Here is a 12819-nt window from a genome sequence, read left to right as displayed (position 1 = left end):
GGTCTTCTGCAGGTCTTTTCAGAAATTGTAGTGACCTCCTTAGAAGAGCATCAGGGTGGAGGGTGGAGGGTGGAGGGTGGAGGGTGGAGGGTGGAGGGTGGAGGGTGGAGGGTGGAGGGTGGAGGGTGGAGGGTGGAGGGTGGAGGGTGGAGGGTGGAGGGTGGAGGGTGGAGGGTGGAGGGTGGAGGGATCTTTTCTTCCTCAGAAGAATTTACTATATAAGTTAGCCATCTTAAAACCTGTGTGGCCTGTCTACACTTTCAGACAGGAAAGCGCTGTTTGTTTAGTTAAGCATTATGTGTCCCTGCTAAAGGACATTATTGTAGGAACAACACATGTGATCTTCAGTCATTGTTTGTATTCTTGGTAGTTATGTCAGAATTAGATTTGGGCGGATGAGCTCTGCAGACACATCCTGTAGAGAATCTTCTGTTGCTTAGGGTGCTGTTACATCTATTTCTTTTATGCATTTGAGTAACACACAAAATAACACTCTTTAGATGTTAAAACTACTTTGCTGTACAGGGGTGCTATTTCAGAGCAACTCAATGAATATATATTAGTGTGTGACTGCTGTTAGCCAGAGTTCCAGTTTGTTAAATGGCTATAAAGCTGTCTCAGCTCCCTGCCATTTCTCAGCTCTCTCTGCCTTCGGAGCTGGATTAATGCTTATCATTCAGTTCATAGGCCCAACACCAATATCCCACACTGAGGGTAATGCATGAAAATATGTATTTTATTGGGTTGTACTTTCACTGGGTAGATCATGACATTAAATATACATCTGACTATACATTGTGATAAAATTGGAAAGAGTTGTTTAGGGCAGAACAACTCAATTATTTGTGGGCCCTGGACTAGTTGCACTGTGACATTTTTGTCATTGGTCTGGAGATGGATGCTGAAGTGGGAATAACGGCACACAGTGGTTGGACACCTCCTGAGATTTCACGTGAGCAAAGGGATTGTCTTCTGACTGGTATAGGACAGTTTGGGTTTTGAGCCTCTATGGGTATATTGTGAGCAATGTCCTGTTGAACACTGTTCTAGTTTACTTCCTAATAATGTAGTATCAAGATGGAGAAATGTAGCTAATTTGGATGGTGACCTTGTCATTTATTGAATTTCTGTCCTTTTTGTCTCTTGTGATTAGTTAGCCATTGTCTGTTCTCTCTGTAATGTGGAAAGGGGATTAGAGTGGAGAAGAAATTTTGTGTTTCATACGGTTGCTATGTTAAAAAGAAAGTGTAATACCTTGTTAATATTGAAAAGCTTTGGCATTTTGATTTGTCCTAAATTTTACAACAAAATCTTTTAAATTATCAGTCAGAAATATGAGCAGATCTGTGTTCTTTTACAAACAACCCTGTTTTTATAAGCAGAAAGTTTCCTAATAAGTAAAAGACACAAAATGAGTTTTATGTTCTTTTTGTAGTCAAAGAAATATGACTAGGTCACAAAGGACTTAGTAATGCTCAGAAGTGTTTGCTATGTCAGCTGACTGTTTTCTCTTCAGATTTTACTTGGATGAATTTGAAATTCAGTGATGAGGCAGCTGGACAAGATTCTACTTCTTAACCAGTAAATGAAGAATCAGAACTGACCCTGAACCTTAAGCAAAGATAGGCCTTGCTGATCTGTGCCTACAAACACTATATTTTGTAATTTCAAGTGCATTGACTCGGACTGTCTACCTCTAGATTAAAGACAAAAATTTAAACTTACCCATTATTTTTTAAATGTTAAGTCAGTGGGAAAAACTAAGCTGACTTTAACAAATAAAAAAATTTCACGTTGTATGTTCTTTACAAAAATAGCAGACCGAGTGCATGCCTAATAAGGCTATGTTAATACTGGAATGCTTATCCCTTTAAATTTTACTGAAATACCTAAAAATACCCCTTTATAAAAGTTTGTAATGAATGTGTTTTCCTGGACAAGAATAGCAAAGAGGATGTGTGTGGAGAAAGTGAGAGGCAGACCGCCCTGACCTTAGTGCATGGCAGGGCACACGGGCGCCCAGCGAGCTTGGCCACACCCAGGTGACCAAGATGCTAGCAAAGCAGGGAGCGGACTGGAGCTTTGTTGCTCACCTACACTTGAGACTTTGGTTAGTGATTTGTCCTACTTCTCAGAAGTTCCCTTAGCGCAGAGGAGTTTGGACATGAAAACAATATTGGTACCCTTCTGGGACTCTGAGTTTTCCTACAAAGAACAAGCTAGTCTTCAAGTTATGAATTGTGGCTGCCTGTGCTACCTCATGACCCTCAGTGAGGTTTTCCTGAGCTGCTAGTTAACTCTATCCTTCGCTTAAAGTCTGTAAACATAGTTATGAATATTTTTACTAATGCTTTCTGTTGTAATGCGGACCATCCCCTTCAAGTGAAGATTGGAGCACTATGACAGTAGATGAGAGGATGGAGAAACACAAATTGAACTCTTCCTTTGGTACAGATTGTTTGCTTTGCAAGCTCATTATTCTAATGTCGAATGTTATTTTCACATTATTTTCATACGAAGATAAAAATATTTTTCTCTGCTTTATAAAACTCTAAGGGAGAATTTTTCTCTATTGTGTTTTTAATAAACTAGAAAGGTATTATTGCCTATGGCTGATACACAATAAAGTATAGACGGGTGGTAAGCATGGGAATCATGCTGCTCAACCATTTTCATGATAGTGTATTCTTCCACTTGTTCTCCTAGCATGTCTTTAAACTGTTCCCAGTAAAGTGTATGGGTGTGTGTAGAAGACAAGGGGAGAAGGAATGAACGGAGGTGCAGGATAGCAAGGTTGAAAGGAGGCTGAGATTAAACCTCTCCTCTCACCAAATTTCTGGAGTCACTGCCTGACTGTGTGCATTTCACATGAGTGGTGGTGTGGGAGTTTAGGTTCATTTACCCAGCTCTGAAAAGTTTGACATAGAGGTTATGGAAAGAGGATTAACATGCTAGGACCTACCACCTGCAGAAGAATAATGAAAGTTTCTCATTTTCTATATGTATCCTGGACCCACTAAAGTGATTTTTATCATTTGCAGAATGATTCTGAGCTTAGAAACCCAAACAACCATGATTATGTAGGATTAGCTCCAAAAATGTTTGTTAATGTCAAAACTTTAAAGTAAGCCACTTGTGGCCATATCTGTTATCCCAGAACTGAAGACCATGAAGCATGAATAGCCAGCCTGTGAAACCATGACACACACACACACACACACACACACACACACAGACACACACACAGACACCCACACAATCTAAACAGAAGCTGACAGTCTATGCCTTAAAATCTGAGAATAGTCCACACTCTGCTTATGTGAATAAAGTTTTATTGAAACCCTATATTCTTATTGGTCCAGGTTTTCTCTTTCTACAATGACAAAACTAAATAGTTGAATTAGAGCCAATATGACTGACAGAGCCTACACTGTTTGCTATCTTGTCCTTGTCAATAAATTTTCCTATTTCTTAATTCAATTCTTTATATAAAACCATTTATTGAAATGGTGCTTTCACATAATGAAATTTTATAGTAAAACTGGATTTTTATGTATTTTAAAATTCTTTTTTATCCTTTAGTTTATCTATGTTCTATCCATCTATCTGTTTTTCTGTGTATATATCTGTGTATCTCTCTATATCTGTCATCCATATATCTTACATTGCTTTAGACATAAAATTTTTTGTAAAGCCCAACTGGAAAAGATCAGTTTTCCCTTAAGTTACCCTGAGGTTGTTTTTAGTATGGATAAACAGCACAGTGAGTAGGTAGATTTTTTTTTTCTTCAGAAAATATTATTGTGGAAAGAAATGTAAAGTATAATTTTTCTTTCTCTGGAGTAGAAACCATTGGAAAATTGCACATAAATTAAAAATAGCTGTAAGATAATAAATAAGTAATAGAATATAAAATGCCGTGTGAGAATTATCAAGTGACATGTGAAAGTTATCGAAGCTAGATAAATTCATCAGCGAATAGGATTAAATTTCCCAAGATTATGTAAACTGAACTTCACATATACAAAGGAAGAAAGAAAGGCTTGGTCTAGAAGTGGTTCTGAGTCTGACATAGCATAGGAAAATGAGAACACTGGTGAAAGTTATCACTGGTCCAAACTATTTTGATATATATAGCTAGGCTTTCTTTCTGAAAATTTGAGTACTATAGTGTGTCAAAGATCCTTAATTCACTCTTGAGCTCATAGTAATGCTGACTTTAATATTCATACTTAGCCTTTTAAAATTTAGCCTGCTAACTACTAACCTTGGCTTCTTTCTATCTTGGTAAAATAAGAAAACCATTAGGTTTGAGAGCTTAGCTGAATTAACTTCCTCCTTCCCTTCTCCTTACCTTTCTCCCATCCATCCATCCATCTATCCACCCATCCGTCCATCCTTCCATCCATCCATCCATCCATCCATCCATCCATCCATCCATCCATCCATCCATCTGTCCGTCCATCCACCCACCCATCAGCTCTTTAGCTTGACTTATAACTGGTTGGTTAAAATTGACCTCAAATCTTTATCAACTGCTATCATCACTTCACAAGGAAAAGTGCAGCAAGTGATCTCAATAGAAGCAGTTACTGGGAGATAGCTTCCTGTCCTTGCTAGCTCAGAGCCACGCCCGATTTCCAGCTATGTGCAGGCACCAGGACAGGGCCCTAGATATATGGCCAGAGCAGTTGCCATGTACTTGCTCCCTCCTTTTTTGTCTGTGCATAGATATTCCATCCACATTTGTGCTCCTAGGACTGAGCAATGTGTTTTACTTACTGTAGTCAAGAAAGATGTGGAGAGGGAGTGAAAGCATTAGCACAGCACATGTGAGGAGAGAGTTTGACAAATTGAGGGTTTTTGTGTTTGATACATAACTACGTTGTGCTTTTATTTATAGGAGATATTCTCAAGTAATTTAGAAGAGGCCTGGGAAGCATGACCACAAGTGTTCAGTGCTCAGGGTGTGAGGGCAGGGAAGTACAGGGGGCTCTGTAAGAGGCATCCATTTGCACCCTTGCATGTTTGCTTTCTTTCAAGTTTGGACTTGCTTTGTTATTATAAATTGACATCTCCGTAATTACAGTGATTAATGGTGTGCCTTAGTGTTTATAGGTCCTAAGGTCAGGAGGTCTAAAGATGGCTATGCTGTGGGAAATTTAGAGCTAACTTCATAAAAGATGAACCGGATCCCACCTCCTTTCTGTGTGGCTGTTTATGAGTTAAGTGCTAAACGGGGTTGAAGGAGACACACAGCTAACCAAAAATAATGTAAATTAATTTTTATCCAAATAGTTCTGTTGCCTGATTCCTTGTTCTTAAACATTATCATGGAAGTTTCCGGGCTCCTTTTTAAAATAAAAGCTACTTGGTTTTGTAGAGCACTGTTGGAAAATGCACCATGTAAACCCATGGTTTAAATATCAGCCATTGACAGAGTTGCGTTTTACATGATTCTTTTGAATCTAATTCATGACTGAATGATGTCTAGTTTAGGATCATTGTTTTATAGTCTTCATTCTAACTAGAACATCACAGTTCTAGATTTTCATAGGTCTCTTATAGCTAAAGTCCTTTCAGCTCTTAAGCTGGAAGCCCTGAAACTGGTTATATCCGTTCAGGGGTTTCTCTTTCAGATACTGCTTTTATTAAAAAGAAAACAGGCAACTTTCAAAAGCCTGTTGTGGCCACAGGGACAGCTTTGTCCTTTGCACTCCCTGTGCTGGGGATAGCTGAGCTCAGGCAGTGCTGTCTCACCATGCAGCTTACGCTTGTCAGGGCTTCCTACTAAGAAGAGACAACAATAAGCCAATTGTTGGGCCATGGCACCAGGCCATTGCCAGGCTCTCAGCAGACTGGAAACTCACCCTGAGCAGGAGGGACTCACGGTCCCTGCTGTCCAAAGGGAGAGGCAGTATTTTATGGTTTGCTTCTTAGTCCTTATACTACAGTTCCTAAATATTCATTTGTTTAAACGTCTTAAATTTACTCCTTTCCAGGTAATCTGTGACAGTGCTAAAAGAGAAAATGCTTACTGCCTGTTAAACTTAAGGAAAATAATTATAACAAATTTAAGTTTGGCAAATAATTTTTCATATTCATATGTTAGGGCTTTCTCCACAGACAATACTGAATACATATATTCATAGATATACTTGATAAAGGAAATAGAATCTACTTCTCTAAACGTGGTTATATTATGCTTCATATAAATATCCTTGGTATTTTATTAAACAAAGTTTAAGAGAGCACTAGTGAGTCAAGAAAGATAATTTGTATAGCAAATTTTTTTTAGATTATACATTATAAAGTTTTATGATTAAATATTAAAATAATTCTTTCCCTTAATTTTATCTACTACTCCTGGAAACTTAAGTAAACATTTCAGACATTGCAAAGATCTGTTCATTCTTTAAATATTTATTTTAAATGATGTTTCCCAAGCCTTATCCTCAGCTCTGCTCTTGAGAATTATTCCTAAATAACAAGCAGCCTTTCAAATATGTGTGTATGGGAATTTATAGTATTTTAAATATTTTAAGACTTGAGATGATGGATAACTTGGGCCTTCATTTTTTTCCACATATATTTCATAATAGAAGGCTTTATTTCCATTTTTACAAGATAGTTTACTATGAAATAAACTTTGAGAAAGTTTTTCTTATTATAAAAACCACATTCATTGTATATTTAGGGAAGGGGTACTCAAAAGAGACAAAATAAGTATCATTTAAATGGAAGCTTTCCTAAAGTGTTGCTAATAATATTGGTGTATTTTAGGTACATCACTAACACTGTAAGCATTTTCTCATACAGCACCAAAATGAAAATTGTTTTGAGATGGATTTTAGGGGTAAAAAAAGAAACTTTATTTACTTGAAAGGCAAAGTAAAGCATATTAATAGAACCATTTTAACAGAACATTTCAAACCTCTGCTGAAAATTTGAACTTCAATAAATACTCAGATGTCACATGATACTAAGGATATAAGAACTATAAGAATATGTTGGCATATAAGAAAACTTTTCTGGGAATTAAATAATTGTATTGGTCATTTTGTGCTTAGTGTTTAAAACAAGGAAGCTGACTTTTATTGCACTCCGTGGTATATCAGCTGTTTCATTTGGCTTATAATTATACACTGATCTATTTTTCCACACAGTAAGATGTTTGTGTAGTGGACCCACCCTGGGATTTTGAGGACACGTTGCCAGCATTCCTAAAAGACTTATCTTACTTCTTCTGAAGCCTTGTTAAAAGGCAAATAGGGTGTGTTCTGAATTTTTTTCTGTAAGTTCAATTTTTTTCCAAATACTAAATTTATAGAGCTTTCAGTTAATAACGTATGCATATCAGCATTCATTCTGAAGCTGATAAGTTGTGGGAGAACAAAATTAACAACGATATAGTTCTATAGCTTGTGTTGCTAGCACTACTTAAATTTGAGGGAACTCTATAAAAACGAAGGGATTTGTTTTCATATATGCAGGGTATCTATATTGTTGAGTGTGGCAGCCTGGTAACCATTCAGAGAGTTTTGCTCGCTCGTTGTGATGCCGAGGATTGGACCCAGGGCCTTGCTCATGGTGGGCAAGCTGAACTACACCCCAGCTATCACATAGCCTGACCTTTGTTTACACAACACATTGCTGGACATGCTGCATGAATCTTAACTCATCCGCATGAAAAAAGATACTGCCTTCTCTATTTTGGCAGCCTTTCAGTAATGTCTTGGGTCATTTTAATGAGGAGATCCTATGCGATTAAATTGGACCATGAAATTCCAAGGAAGATTCCATTGCTCTGGACTTGAACTTCTTCTTTGTTGAAATAACCCTGCAAGTTAAAGAGAAGTTGTTTGAGAGAACACATGGGAAGTTGTGCAACGCACCTGTACTACAGTAGCCGAGTGTTAGTATCCGCTGTGGCCTTTTAGGCTGGTCCACTATTCTGTTGGTGCTTGCAGTGAGATTAGTTGCCAGTGGAAAATTTAGCTGCAGCTAAAATGTTAATTAGGGTTCATTACTAGGATATGTTTATTTAGAGATCCACTGTTCTCGGCTACTTGTGATCTGTTGTCTATTTCAACAAAACAACCTCATGTTTTATATAATAAAATTACTATAAATTACTATTTACCTACTATTCTTGCATTCTCTAAGTTCTACTCTGATGAGGCATTAGCTTGCTCTTGGTATGTTAAAGATAACCTGCAGTGAGGAAATAGAGGAGTAGAGGGGAGGAAAGGGAGGTCAGTTTGATCAAAGCACATTATATACATGTATGCAGTTCTCAAGCAGTTCTTGGAAAAGAAAAAGGAACACTTTAAAATCGAGGAAATAGCACATAAGGTATCAGTGTTCTCTATTGTTAGTAAAGACAATACTATAAAGACACCATACTCTAAAGTGTCACAGCGTGGGGCTTAGCTCTACTCCTAAGTAATTCACTTGAACTTTGAAGCCCTTGTTTCAAAAGGGGAAGATAATCGTAGTTTTATTTTATAAGGGATAGTTGCTGTAAACCAATTATTGTTACTGTTTAGCTCACCTTACCAAAAAGACACATAGACAAAACAAGGGCAGGTTGAAAGTCCCAGTCCACTTGAACTACAAATAGTCGGCACATGCCTGGAGTTTTGTTAGACTTCCCTTGATCTTACCCCTGCACATTCATTACTGGTAATGTATTACCTGCCCGGTGCCGCAGAGACATATAGATAAAAGCAGGACACACGTTGCCTTTACAAAAGGGTTAACCTGGTGAATTCATTGAACTTGGTCTTTAACATGATATAGTAGTTACTTTTCTTACTGCTCTGACATACTACACTGGCAAGAACAAGTTTGGGAAGGAAGAGTATTCTGTGGCTCACAATGTGAGGAATGGGGACCACCATAGTGGGGGAGGGTCTGGTGGCCGAGCTTGAAGCAGCTGGTCACATTACCTCTAACCAGGAGTCACAGGTGATGAGGTCCTGCACTGGGCTCATTTTCTCTTTTTGTTCAGTTTAGGACTTCGGCCCATGGGATGTTCCTTCCCGCAGTCAAGATGTCTCTTCCCACAGTCAGTTATCCTAAGCTAGATTATCTCTCATAGACATGCCCAGAGGCATGTCTCCTAGGGGATTCTAGATTTAATGAAGTTGGGAGTTGTAGTGTTAAATATAAATATAATTTACTTTATTAAAGGTCTTAGCTCCATGTAAATATAATTGTTAACTTTTAGAAAGAGACTACCATCTGTAGTTGTTCTCATGAATATTAGGAGAAAAACACAGCTACTACTGGAAATGAAGATTCAGATTAGGTCATTGAAGAACTGCTCCAGGATCAGGAAGTCATGCTACTTTACCTTTTAATGTGGGGCTTGCCTTAGCTCGAGAGTTAAGAGCATAGGTACAATAGCAAACAGAATTGGTATTTTTTTTCTCCTCATCTGAGCTTACAGAACTAGAAAGACTGGTAAATCTTTCAGTGTATAAGGATATTGGGTTTTATAACACTGACTTCTAATTACATAAATTAATTAGATAAATCCAAGCACTCTAGAGGCAGAGGTAGGATCTTTTGAGTTAGAGGTTAGCCTGGTCTACAAAGCGAGTTCCAGGATAGCCAGGGCTACACAGAGAAACTCTGTTCAAAAAAGAGCCAAAAAATGTGACTAATAAAAATTGATTTATAAAGGTATTAATTCTGGTTATTCAGTTTCTTAAAGTACACAAGTAGTAGAATTCTGTTGATGACATTTCTAAATTACAAGAGGCTCAGTATCTTTTTCTTCTTCCCCCTCCAGAGCTTCTGCTGCTGCCAAGTCTGAGCCAGTTGCTGTCCAGAAGGTACGTTTCTAGTTCAGCCATGTTCTCGCTGTTCTTGTCTCAAGTTATAGCAATGTCTAGTTGACAGTCTCAACACAGTTTTTGCTTATTCTTTTCCATTAAAAACAAAGAGGGAAGTAGAAACCAGAGCTTACAAAGTTCATAATGCATCCTCGTGTTATCGAAAACCAGGTTTTTAGTAATTGATTCATATACTCTGAAGCTTTTCTTCCTCAGTTTTTGGCAGAGTATTCAATTGTTCATATCATTTAATAGACTTCTTCAGTCCTAACTTATTATTGTCTTCTTTTTTTTTTATAATTAAGCATTGGAGTTACCAGTACATATACGTATATATATATATTTATATTTTTTTAAAGAGCTGATCTGATTTTTTTGGGGGGGGTGGTAAAGTGAAAGTGGTTTTTGTGTGTGAATTGTAGAAATATAATCTTATTTTAAAGGAGCCAGCTTTGAATATGAGCCCATATAAAGTTTTCCTAATTCTGGTGATTTTTAGAAAAACTGGTCTTCCTTGTTAGTCTTTGGCTCCTAGCAATGAGGAGATATATAAGATCATGTTTTTTCTCATGAGACTTATATTTTATTTTGGAAAAGGAAATAATTTTATTCTCTGAATTATATCTTAACACACCCAGGGAGGGCAACAGAAGTGATCAGAGGAGCAACACAGGATGATAGTTCTTTGCCCATCTGTGTCACATCCCTGCCCCCATTCTTCACTCATAATGACTATATGACACATACTTTTAAGTTAGGTGAATTTCCTTAATTGAAGAGTTTAAAAGTTGGTGCTTTTCATGACTCAAATAATTACACTGTGGAGAGAAATAAAATATGTTAGAAAGATGGAATTATAATTGAGGCCTTGGGTATTTTAAAGATAAAATGTTTCAGTTAATAGTAGTTTATTGATGTGGAGTAAAAATATTTATTTAAAATATATCTAAGTTGACATTAAATGATGGCCTATAGGGTATTTCTTGCTGGTTTTTCTGTTCTTTTTTTAAGTGTTTTGGAATGTTAATTTTTATAAATGAAAATGTGTTTCCTATATGCATTAGTTTATGCATGATGAGATCGGTTAGAATGCATGTCATGCTATGTCAACTCATTGTTTTTCTTGACATTTTTGAGCTGCTAACATACATAGTGTTTGTCTTTTTAAATTTGGCTCTGTGTTTATGCACTTAATATATTTTGCATGTGTTTGGTGTGTTTTTCGTATATATTTATTTTTATTTCACATAGGGGGAACCTAAGGAAGTAGTTAAGCCTGTGCCCATTACATCTCCTGCTGTATCCAAAGTCACTTCCACAACCAACATGGCTTACAATAAAGTGCCACGGCCCTTTGGCTCTGTGTCTTCACCAAAAGTCACATCCATCCCATCGCCATCGTCCGCCTTCACCCCAGCCCATGCCGCCACGTCATCACACGCTTCCCCTCCACCTGTGGCTGCTGTCACTCCCCCTCCACTCTCTGCATCCGGACTGCATGCTAGTGCCAATCCTAGTGCTGCCCAGTGTTCGTCTCCACCAAACACTGGTAAACCTGCAGTTCATGTCCCACGGCAGCCCACAGTCACCAGCGTGTGTTCCGAGTCCGCTCAGGAGCTAGCAGAGGGACAGAGAAGAGGATCCCAGGGTGACATTAAACAGCAAAATGGGTAGGTGGTCCAGGGTGGTTTCTGCTCTTTTCCAAACTCTTCTTTCAGGCACTTTCCAGGGAACAGTGTACTTCTTCCTCAGCTGTTCTCTGAAGGAAGATGAAGTTATATTTGCTGCACTAACAGTGGCCTTCGTTTATTTACAAAGTACTACAAAGCAGTTACAAGTTAATCAGAACTTGATTATGCATTTTGATATGTTCTGAGCATGTAACATACTCTACAGCTTTGCCCTCCGAGTTCCTACAGTGTTGAGCAGCTGGCACTCATAATGCAAGGCAAACAAATCTTCTATCCTTCTTTCTCAAAATTTCCTTTTATTCATCACCAAAGATTTAAGCAGTGTGACTGTAATTGTTCTCAGCATATCTGCACCTCCTTAAGGAGAGGGGAAATGAGTTTGTATTGATCTTTCTCTCCAGGAGGAAGTCTAGAAAGCTGAAAACAAATCACATCTGACTCATATCTCTGTATGAGACAGCTTAGAGCATTCAGGGGTTACACGTTAAAAACTGTGTTGAGGATATTAAATTATTCAGAGCTCCAAGTTTTAAGGTTGCACATATGCTTTTGAAGCCGTTACTTCTAGTTAGGTAATCTATTTCTTTTAGAATTCAGTGAAGTTGTTTGCAGGCAAAAATGATCTATGTACAATTTTTGTTGGATTTGTTGCGACAAAATGTACTTTTAGAGGGAAATACTCGTGATGGGCTTTGCCAGTGCAAGTCTCCAGGAAATTTATAATTAAAATGACTGTGTATAGGCCCATTCCGAGAGCTCTAACCCCTCTGGAATGTTAACTCACTTAATGAAGAGGATGTGCTTTCTGTAGTGCTGTTACCATGGCAGCTCCTGGGCTTTGAAAGAGGAGGTGGCAAGGCTCCCGGCTGCTGCTGAGGGAGCAAGAAGAGCTACTGGCCGGCTCTGTGTGGCTCTGTGGCTGTAGTGGTTTTAAAGTATTGATGTAGACATTGAAGTTAACTAGTGCCCTTCCAAGAACGTTGTCTCCTGTATCCAAGGAAGAGACTGTGTTTGTGTGTTTGCTTTTATTCTTTGTTGTAGGTCTGTGTTTGACCACAGACACTGAGGAATAAAACTAGGTAGCCAGCAGAGAATGATGCTGCCTGTCAAATGCTTGTCCACAGAAAACTGGAGCACATGTTTACTATATTTATTAAATCCTAGTTTGAGTAGACAAAAATTCCATTAAAGGTAGTCATGTCTTAACTAACAACCTTTTAATACTTCTGGAAATTTTGTAAAAAGGTCTTTTCGAGGTAAAAGAAAAGTGGTTTCGAAAAAGTATT

General features: G+C 38.0%; 1 protein-coding gene across 24 annotated transcripts in view; it reads left to right on the top strand.

Annotated features, from left to right (window-relative positions):
- The window catches only part of Pdlim5 (PDZ and LIM domain 5), a 168105-nt gene that overhangs the window by 78790 nt on the left and 76496 nt on the right, over nucleotides 1–12819 (top strand). For 12 of the 24 annotated variants that reach the window (XM_039103052.2, XM_063282473.1, XM_006233416.5 and 9 more), the window contains 2 exon segments: nucleotides 9800–9842; nucleotides 11094–11512. In XM_039103052.2, coding sequence (XP_038958980.1) covers nucleotides 9800–9842; nucleotides 11094–11512 — 462 coding nt within the window. 24 annotated transcript variants of the gene reach the window in all.

The sequence above is a fragment of the Rattus norvegicus genome, chromosome 2 (assembly GCF_036323735.1).
Source record: "Rattus norvegicus strain BN/NHsdMcwi chromosome 2, GRCr8, whole genome shotgun sequence".
NCBI lineage: Eukaryota > Metazoa > Chordata > Mammalia > Rodentia > Muridae > Rattus > Rattus norvegicus.
This window is presented reverse-complemented; position numbering and strand designations above follow the sequence as displayed.